Below are 11,291 nucleotides of genomic sequence, written 5' to 3'. Positions count from 1 at the left end.
TCCCCACAGCTTCCCCACAGCTTCCCCACAGATTCCCCACAGCTTCCCCACAGCTTCCCCACAGATTCCCCACAGATTCCCCACAGCTTCCTGACAGCTTCCCCACAGATTCCCCACAGATTACCCACAGCTTCCTGACAGCTTACCCACAGATTCCCCACAGATTCCCCACAGATTCCCCACAGATTCCCCACAGCTTCCCCACAGCTTCCCCACAGATTCCCCATAGATTCCCCACAGATTCCCCACAGATTCCCCACAGCTTCCCCACAAATTCCCCACAGCTTCCCCACAGATTCCCCACAGCTTCCTGACAGCTTCCCCACAGATTCCCCACAGCTTCCCCACAGCTTCCCCACAGATTCCCCACAGATTCCCCACAGCTTCCTGACAGCTTCCCCACAGATTCCCCACAGCTTCCTGACAGCTTCCCCACAGATTCCCCACAGCTTCCTGACAGCTTACCCACAGATTCCCCATAGATTCCCCACAGATTCCCCACAGATTCCCCACAGATTCCCCACAGATTCCCCACAGATTCCCCACAGATTCCCCACATACGGTGCTGGATCAAGGATGATTGTTCTCCCCCAATTAATAAAGCAGCTTCGCTCCAAATGTGGACTACATGTGTGACATTTAAAGCCTCAGCCTGTCCACCGGAAAAAAAAAATAGTTTTGTGCTGTCTGATGTAACGTTAAATTATCACTATGGCATCCAGTCACAACACAGCAGGCTTTTCCCAGCATGCATCCAGTAGCTTGCTAGTTAAAAGGCACAACACAGTCGAGAAGGTGTTAGTTACCAGTATCGTTCTGCCTCATTCCCCTTGAGATGTCTAATACGTTAAATGTACAGTTGAAGTCGGAAGTTTGCATTCATCTTAGCCAAATACATTTAAACTCAGTATTTACACAATTCCTGACATTTAATCCCAGTAAAAAATGTCCTGTCTTAGGTCAGTTAGGATCACCACTTGAGTTTAAGAATGTGAAATGTCAGAATAATAGTAGAGAGAATTACTTATTTCAGCTTTTATTTCTTTCATCACATTGCCAGTGGGACAGAAGTTTACATACACTCAATTAGTATTTGGTAGCATTGTCTATAAATTGTTTAACTTGGGTCAAACGTTTCGGGTAGCCTTCCACAAGCTTCCCACAATAAGATGGGTGAACTTTGGCCCATTCCTCTTGACAGAGCTGGTGTAACTGAGTCAGGTTTGTAGGCTTCCTTGCTCGCAAACGCTTTTTCAGTTCTGCCCACAAATCTTCTATAGGATTGAGGTCGGGGCTTTGTGATGGCCACTCCAATACCTTGACTTTGTTGTCCTTAAGCCATTTTGCCACAACTTTGGAAATATGCTTTGGGTCCATTTGGAAGACCCATTCAAGACCAAGCCTCCTGACTGATGTTGTGAGATGTTGCTTCAATATATCCACATAATTGTCCATCCTCATGATGACATCTATTTTGTGAAGTACAACAGTCCCTCCTGCAGCAAAGCACCCCCGCAACAGGATGCTGCCATCCAAGTGCTTCACGGTCGGGATGGTGTTCTTTGGCTCGCAAGCCTCCCCCTTTTTCCTCCAAACATAACGATCATTATGGCCAAATTGTTCTATTTTTGTTTCATCAGACCAGAGGACATTTCTCCAAAAAGTACGATCTTTGTCCCCAGACGCAGTTGCAAACCGTAGTCTGACGTTTTTTATGGCGGTTTTGGAGCAGTGGCTTCTTCCTTGCTGAGTGTCCTTTCAGGTTATGTCGATATAGGACTCGTTTTACTGTGGATATAGATACTTTTGTACCTGTTTCCTCCAGCATCTTCACAAGGTCCTTTGCGGTTGTTCTGGGATTGATTTGCACTTTTCACACCAAAGTACGTTCATCTCTTCCTGAGCGATATGACAGCTGCATGGTCCCATGGTGTTTATACTTGCGTATTATTGTTTATATAGATGAATGTGGTACCTTCAGGCATTTGTAAATTGCTCCCAAGGATGAACTAGACTTGTGGAAGTCTACCATTTCTTTCAGACGTCTTGGCTGATTTCTTTAGATTTTCCCCATGATGTCAAGCAAAGAGGCACTGAGTTTGAAGTTAGGCCTTGAAATACATCCACAGGTACACCTCCAATTGACTTAAATTACATCAATTATCCTATCAGAAGCTCCTAAAGCAATGAAATAATTTTCTGGAATTTTCCAAGCTGTTTAAAAGCACAGTCAACTTAGTGTATGTAAACTTCTGATCCACTGAAATTGTGGTACAGTGAATTATAAGTGAAATAATCTGTCTGCAAATAATTTTGGGAAAAATTAATTGTGTCTGTCACACCCTGACCATAGTTTGCTTTGTATGTTTCTATGTTTTGGTTGGTCAGGGTGATTTATTTACATTTACATTTAAGTCATTTAGCAGACGCTCTTATCCAGAGCGACTTACATCTGAGTGAGCATTCTATGTTGGATGTCTTGTTTGTCTATTTCTATGTTTGGCCTGATATGGTTCTCAATCAGAGGCAGGTGTTAGTCATTGTCTCTGATTGGGAACCATATTTAGGTAGCCTGGGTTTCACTGTGTGTTTGTGGGTGATTGTTCCTGTCTCTGTGTTTGCACCAGATAGGACTGTTTAGGTTTTCGCACATTTATTGTTTTGTTAGTTATTTCATGTCTAGTTCCTTTATTAAAGAACATGAATAACCACCACGCTGCATTTTGGTCCGCTTCTCCTTCACCACAGGAAAACCCTCACATTGTCATTCACAAAGTAGATGTCCTAACCAACTTGCCAAAACTATAGTTTGTTATAGTTTATAGTGGTTGAAAAACCTATTTTAATGACTCTAACCTAAGTGTATGTAAACTTCCGACTTCAACTGTAAGCAAAGTCACATGACACGGACATGTGATGACGGCTGTATTAAGGAGCTACATATTTAAATGAGTTAAGGTTATAAAACACTGCCACTGGTGGATAATATTTCAGGCTTTAAGTGAAGTTGCATTTTTTGGTGGGAGGGGTTTACCCACTTTTTCTCCCCAATTTTGATCTTGTCTCATCACTGCAAGTCCCCAACGAGCTCGGGAGGCGAAGGTCGAGTAATGTGTCTTCCCGAAACATGACCCGCCTAAGCGCGCTTCTTAACACCTGTCTGCTTAACACGGAAGTCATTTTGCACCAATGTGTCAGAGGAAACACTATTCAACTGATGTCCGAGATCAGCCTCCAGGCGCCCAGCCTGCCACAAGGAGTCTCTAGATCAGTAAACCCGAACAACATGGAGTTAACCGGGACAACATGGAGTTAACCCGGACAGCATGGAGTTAACCCGGACAGCATGGAGTTAACCCGGACAGCATGGAGTTAACCCAGACAACATGGAGTTAACCGGGACAACATGGAGTTAACCCGGACAGCATGGAGTTAACCCAGACAACATGGAGTTAACCGGGACAACATGGAGTTAACCGGGACAGCATGGAGTTAACCGGGACAGCATGGAGTTAACCGGGACAACATGGAGTTAACCCGGACAGCATGGAGTTAACCCGGACAGCATGGAGTTAACCCAGACAACATGGAGTTAACCGGGACAACATGGAGTTAACCCGGACAGCATGGAGTTAACCCAGACAACATGGAGTTAACCGGGACAACATGGAGTTAACCGGGACAGCATGGAGTTAACCGGGACAGCATGGAGTTAACCGGGACAACATGGAGTTAACCGGGACAGCATGGAGTTAACCCGGACAACATGGAGTTAACCCGGACAACATGGAGTTAACCCGGACAGCATGGAGTTAACCCAGACAACATGGAGTTAACCGGGACAACATGGAGTTAACCGGGACAGCATGGAGTTAACCCGGACAACATGGAGTTAACCCGGACAGCATGGAGTTAACCGGGACAACATGGAGTTAACCCGGACAGCATGGAGTTAACCCGGACAACATGGAGTTAACCCGGACAGCATGGAGTTAACCGGGACAACATGGAGTTAACCGGGACAACATGAAGTTAACCCGGACAGCATGGAGTTAACCGGGACAACATGGAGTTAACCCGGACAACATGGAGTTAACCCGGACAGCATGGAGTTAACCCGGACAACATGGAGTTAACCCAGACAACATGGAGTTAACCGGGACAACATGGAGTTAACCGGGACAACATGGAGTTAACCCGGACAGCATGGAGTTAACCCGGACAACATGGAGTTAACCGGGACAATATGGAGTTAACCGGGACAACATGGAGTTAACCGGGACAACATGGAGTTAACCCAGACAACATGGAGTTAACCGGGACAACATGGAGTTAACCGGGACAACATGGAGTTAACCCGGACAACATGGAGTTAACCGGGACAACATGGAGTTAACCGGGACAACATGGAGTTAACCCGGACAACTCGGACAACATGGAGTTAACCGGGACAACATGGAGTTAACCGGGACAACATGGACTTAACCCGGACAACATGGAGTTAACCGGGACAACATGGAGTAAACCGGGAAAACATGGGGTTAACCCAGACAACATGGAGTTAACTGGGACAACATGGAGTTAACCGGGACAACATGGAGTTAACCCGGACAACATGGAGTTAACCGGGACAACATGGAGTTAACCGGGACAACATGGAGTTAACCCGGACAACTCGGACAACATGGAGTTAACCGGGACAACATGGAGTTAACCGGGACAACATGGACTTAACCCGGACAACATGGAGTTAACCGGGACAACATGGAGTAAACCGGGAAAACATGGGGTTAACCCAGACAACATGGAGTTAACTGGGACAACATGGAGTTAACCGGGACAACATGGAGTTAACCCTGACAACTCGGACAACATGTAGTTAACCGGGACAACATGGAGTTAACCGGGACAACATGGACTTAACCCGGACAACATGGAGTTAACCGGGACAACATGGTGTAAACCGGGACAACATGGGGTTAACCCGGACAACATGGAGTAAACCGGGACAACTCGGACAACATGGAGTTAACCGGGACAACATGGAGTTTCTGCCCCGCTCTATCAGACTCCCTATTACGGCCAGTTGTGATAAAGCCTGGAATCGAATCAGGGTCTGTAGTGACGCCTCTAGCCCTCTGCGACACTCGGCAGAACCCAGTTACAGTCATTTCTTTTGACATGAGTCAACTTACTTTGAATTGGTTTCATCCAAATATCAATCAATTTTATGGAAAACATGATTTTCACAGTTTGGGATCTTTAAATGTGAAGTTACTATTTGTCTAACCCCAGACAGCAAACTCCAAGCCACTAGTCTTAGTATGGTATGGTTTGTTTTCCAAAAAAACACTATTCCTCATCCACAGGGATTACAGGATACAGCCACTATTCCTCATCCACAGGGATATAAACCACTATTCCACAGGACAGGGATATTCTGGAGTGTTCCATAGAACACATGTAATGCTTTGACTAATTTAGAGAATATAAATGGGAAATAGACAAAGTTAGTTAAATTTTGGGCTGGTAATAATTGACCATGATTTGTAATCCATGGGCATTTAGCATTCTGTTGACAGAGTAGGGTGTGAGTCCCTAAGATTACCGTGTTTGCTATGCGTTACTTTTGACCTGACACGGCTTTCATCTGAGAAACACCCACAGAGCCTCATCTGAGAAACACCCACAGAGCCTCATCTGAGAAACACCCACAGAGCCTCATCTGAGACACACCCACAGAGCCTCATCTGAGAAACACCCACAGAGCCTCATCTGAGAAACACCCACAGAGCCTCATCTGAGAAACACCCACAGAGCCTCATCTGAGAAACACCCACAGAGCCTCATCTGAGAAACACCCACAGAGCCTCATCTGAGAAACACCCACAGAGCCTCATCTGAGAAACACCCACAGAGCCTCATCTGAGACACACCCACAGAGCCTCATCTAAAACACACCCACAGAGCCTCATCTGAGACACACCCACAGAGCCTCATCTGAGACACACCCACAGAGCCTCATCTGAGACACACCCACAGAGCCTCATCTGAGACACACCCACAGAGCCTCATCTGAGACACACCCACAGAGCCTCATCTGAGACACACCCACAGAGCCTCATCTAAGACACACCCACAGAGCCTCATCTAAGACACACCCACAGAGCCTCATCTAAGACACACCCACAGAGCCTCATCTAAGACACACCCACAGAGCCTCATCTGAGAAACACCCACAGAGCCTCATCTGAGACACACCCACAGAGCCTCATCTAAGACACACCCACAGAGCCTCATCTGAGACACACACCCACAGAGCCTCATCTGAGACACACCCACAGAGCCTCATCTGAGACACACCCACAGAGCCTCATCTGAGACACACCCACAGAGCCTCATCTAAGACACACCCACAGAGCCTCATCTAAGACACACCCACAGAGCCTCATCTAAGACACACCCACAGAGCCTCATCTGAGAAACACCCACAGAGCCTCATCTGAGACACACCCACAGAGCCTCATCTAAGACACACCCACAGAGCCTCATCTGAGACACACACCCACAGAGCCTCATCTGAGACACACCCACAGAGCCTCATCTGAGACACACCCACAGAGCCTCATCTGAGACACACCCACAGAGCCTCATCTGAGACACACCCACAGAGCCTCATCTGAGACACACCCACAGAGTCTCATCTAAGACACACCCACAGAGCCTCATCTGAGACACACACCCACAGAGCCTCATCTGAGACACACACCCACAGAGCCTCATATGAGACACACCCACAGAGCCTCATCTGAGACACACACCCACAGAGCCTCATCTGAGACACACACCCACAGAGCCTCATCTGAGACACACCCACAGAGCCTCATCTGAGACACACCCACAGAGCCTCATCTGAGACACACCCACAGAGCCTCATCTGAGACACACCCACAGATCCTCATCTGAGACACACCCACAGAGTCTCATCTAAGACACACCCACAGAGCCTCATCTGAGACACACACCCACAGAGCCTCATCTGAGACACACCCACAGAGCCTCATCTGAGACACACCCACAGAGCCTCATCTGAGACACACCCACAGAGCCTCATCTGAGACACACCCACAGAGCCTCATCTGAGACACACCCACAGAGTCTCATCTAAGACACACCCACAGAGCCTCATCTGAGACACACACCCACAGAGCCTCATCTGAGAGACACACCCACAGAGCCTCATCTGAGACACACACCCACAGAGCCTCATCTGAGACACACCCACAGAGCCTCATCTGAGACACACCCACAGAGCCACATCTGAGACACATTGCTGTAAGCACAGCGCATGGGTACTAGTGGTGTAATGGGTTTGTGTTCTGGTGCAGGTTTGGACTGCCAACTGGGACATTTAAATACATTAGCTAGGTAGAGAACAGCTGTGTGGATACCTTTTCTATCAGACAAGCAATAATTAAAGTGATATTCTCTGCACATATCTCCAACCGAAAACTGTGATCCATGGGGATATACTGGCAGACATCTGATCATTTCCCATTACAGTTTTAATGTCCCCATATCTATTGTAAACCCTATAGGCCTGTGTGAAATGCCCATATGGATATGCTGGCTGACAAATAATGATTTCCTGTTAAAATGTTAACGATATTTCCATGTCTGTATTCCTATGTCCAGTCCTGTGTGTGTAAATGTGGGACAAATTGTGTGTCCTAATCGATCAGAGATAACCATTGGCTGCTAATATAATAAGAAGGTGGGAAAACCCAATTGATCTGCGGTAATATGACATTTGCGGTTGCTATGACCACAACGGCGATTGGTGCAGGTAGGCCCTAACTACAGTTGCCCTACTACTGCGGTTCAGAGTTGAATAGGCCCAGAACTCTGAAGGTAGTTATTGGCAGGGATATTGGGGGTGTATTCCGTGAGGTGAATACATACTGCTGTGCCCTACTACTGAACGAGGCCTGAATGTGAAAACAGTGAGCGAATAGCAGTGCGGTGGCGGCATGGAGCTGTCCTTCAGCACCACGCTCTATGAACGTTCCACAACGCTGTGCCCTACTACTGAACGAGGCCTGAATGTGAAAACAGTGAGCGAATAGCAGTGCGGTGGCGGCATGGAGCTGTCCTTCAGCACCACGCTCTATGAACGTTCCACAACGCTGTGCCCTACTACTGAACGAGGCCTGAATGTGAAAACAGTGAGCGAATAGCAGTGCGGTGGCGGCATGGAGCTGTCCTTCAGCACCACGCTCTATGAACGTTCCACAACGCTGTGCCCTACTACTGAACGAGGCCTGAATGTGAGAGCAGTAGAGCGGTGCGGTCGCAGTACGAAGCTATTCTTTCAAAACCATGCACTACTGAAGCAATGCGGTGCCGTATAGTGATACAGGAAGTAGTCCTTTCAGCACCATGCAATGCTATTGAAGTTCAACCATTTTTACTGTAGCCGGGTATCTCGCAGTACAGATGATACCGGTTTTAAGAACTGAGCTGACTCTTTAAACCTGAACTTGGTGTCTCACACGATGAAATAAAAAGGTATATGCGTACTAGCATTATACAACTTTACAGGATGTGGAACACTGTAGCCTTTCAAGCATACAACAGCATCACAAATGCATCAAACACTTGGGGGAGAGGACACATACCAGCATCAGTGGGCTGAAATCGATTTCTAAACATTTAGATGTATCTCGGGTGTAAATTAAGGCCATTTATGGAATCTGAAATAGTTATGATAAGATATAATTCACTCGTTGTGTTTGTGTCACTAATAACTTAATAATAAAGTGATATTCTCTGCACATTGAAGTATAACTACACCGTGTTAATACGCTTTTCTTACCTGAAACAGACGTAATATGTTCGCCACCATGATCGATACAGAACTCGCTGAAGCTCCTATCACTCCCACAACTTTTTCTGGCTTGACGAACACTGGTGGTTCACCGTTAGTACACCTCACATCCGACGTGTCTTTTTGTATGAGTGCCTGCACAAAAGTCAGAGACTTCTCCAGAGCATAGGTGTCCCTCGAACACGTATCGAGCACCCGGGCACCTAGGGTGACATTGGGAAGAAGATCGTCATCACTGTTGATTTGGTCCAAGGCATACATCATAGCTTCGAGACGATGGATCCCGTTCTCTTTCTTGATATCTCCACACGGCTCCCCCGGGATCCCCCGGGCGTGCACAGGGAAGAGGCCGCCAAGGGTCAGGTCTCCCTCCATTCTTATGGAATGCGGTGCATAAATTTCCTGCGATGCCGTAAGGTCAAATAGAGCTTTCATCACACATAATACTTTCCACGTAAAGTAGGGTTTCTTCAGTTCTAGAACCACACCACCATTCCTTAGCTTGGCCATGGTCTCTCTCTCGCTCTTTCCCCTTATGCCTCCTCCGAATTCGATTTAGAAAAAAGACCGGACGCACCGAGGCACTTTTTTAAATAATACTTAAATGAAATAAAGGTGAGGCATCGTCCAAAGTAAGTTCATGTGTGCTTATTTGTAAGAAGAAAATGCGCAGGTGAGAAAGGTGCGCATATTATTCCGCTATAGGCTACCGACGGGTTTGCCAATGCGTTACTCCTCCTAAATGTGCGCACGACTTCCCAATAGCAGTGTACGGTTCCCACAATCGCTTGTTGCTCGGACACCCATTCCAGGTTTGAAGACAGTGGGTCGACATTCAATAAAAAACACTAACCGACTAATACTTTGTAGAAAGAAAAATGTAATGGATACTAATCATAACTCATTAAATGTATTTAAATACGCATTAAATGCGCACGAATACGTGATGTTGATATTCCACGGTTTAAAGCGTGAATCACCACTGAACTCCCACCGTGCGCTGATGTCATAGGCTACTTTCCACAACGAATATCTAAACGCTAATAAATTGTTTTAAAACAAACGGACAACTCGGGAAATCTTCAAGATATAGAACTCCGAAAAGTTGACGTTTATTTCACAAGCAGTCCATCACAGGAGCACACATCTTGAGGCGCATGATGATAACGGAATTGCGTTCTGAACATGTTCAGCTGGTGTCTGTGACATCCTCCTCTTCACGCAAACAACGAACTTCTCCGAGACTCCCGTTTGCCTAAGAATGCAGCGGCTTCTCTCTGATGAAAGTAGTCTTTCTTTCGTTGTTGATCCCTTAGAAATCCCTCACTTGCAAGGAGAGGATGGAGGGGAGACATACAAGTATCTCCCCCTGAGCGCTACGGAGGGAATGACGCCTTCTCTCTCTCTCTCTCTCTCTCTCTCTCTCTCTCTCTCTCTCTCTCTCTCTCTCTCTCTCTCTCTCTCACCATCTCTCTCTTTCTCTCCACGGAAAAATCAAATATGCGTTTGTAAAATGACCTAATGCCCAAAGCCTGCAACACACATTTTATTTTTCAGCTTAAATCACAGGATGGACTTTTATGTGTATCCCAGTCTACTACACCAACATATCAACTGTGTGTCCATGACTACGATATCATTGTTAAAATGAATTTGTTGTAAATATTATATTAAAGAGAGGGAGAGGGCTTTGATTGCGAGAAATGGATAATACAAATCGATATCAGGAATCCCTAATGGTTACGCTTGTGTAAGCAACCAGGGAAAACCTGATGTACCATACAATGTTCATTGAGCGTAGGAGGTTACCTAATTCTGTTGCAGCTTTATGCAAGCTATTGCCGACCGTGCAATCACGCATGTTTGCTATATTTTGCATGCAAGCACGCACACACAGAAATACACGGAACAAGAGAGATACGTCGCACGCACGCACGCACGCACGCACGCACGCACGCACGCACGCACACACACACACACACACACACACACACACACACACACACACGCACGCACGCACGCACGCACGCACGCACGCACGCACGCACGCACACACACACACACACACACACACACACACACACACACACACACACACACACACACACACACGCTATACATAAATCACAGAATCCATTATTAGAAAATACAAGTATTGCCCATGCCTTGTTAAGGTCTTGGTTGGATGGAAAGATGTCTTTGAATATGTCTTTAGAGTATTATTACAACTGCTGGTAATACACTGTCATTTCATCTATAATGACCTTAACATTTACATTTAAGTCATTTAGCAGAGGTATAGAGAGTAATCTTGAAAATAATCTGTCCATAATCCATTGTACAAGATGGTCTTTCAAATATTATAAACGATATTATGAACGATATAAAATAATGGACACACATA

General features: G+C 46.3%; 1 protein-coding gene across 2 annotated transcripts in view; it reads right to left on the bottom strand.

Moving 5' to 3' along the window:
* LOC124025449 (metabotropic glutamate receptor 7) overlaps window positions 1-10,257 on the bottom strand; it is a 439,661-nt gene extending 429,404 nt beyond the window's left edge. For both annotated transcript variants that reach the window (XM_046338894.1, XM_046338887.1), the window contains exon 1: window positions 8,876-10,257. In XM_046338894.1, the coding sequence (XP_046194850.1) occupies window positions 8,876-9,397 (522 nt within the window). In that variant the 5' untranslated portion in view covers window positions 9,398-10,257. The remainder of the gene's footprint in view (window positions 1-8,875) is intronic.
* Window positions 10,258-11,291: the final 1,034 nt, after the last annotated feature.

Source organism: Oncorhynchus gorbuscha, linkage group LG03 (assembly GCF_021184085.1).
Source record: "Oncorhynchus gorbuscha isolate QuinsamMale2020 ecotype Even-year linkage group LG03, OgorEven_v1.0, whole genome shotgun sequence".
NCBI lineage: Eukaryota > Metazoa > Chordata > Actinopteri > Salmoniformes > Salmonidae > Oncorhynchus > Oncorhynchus gorbuscha.
Note: the sequence above shows the minus strand (reverse complement) of the source record. Positions and strands in the feature narration are given on the sequence as shown.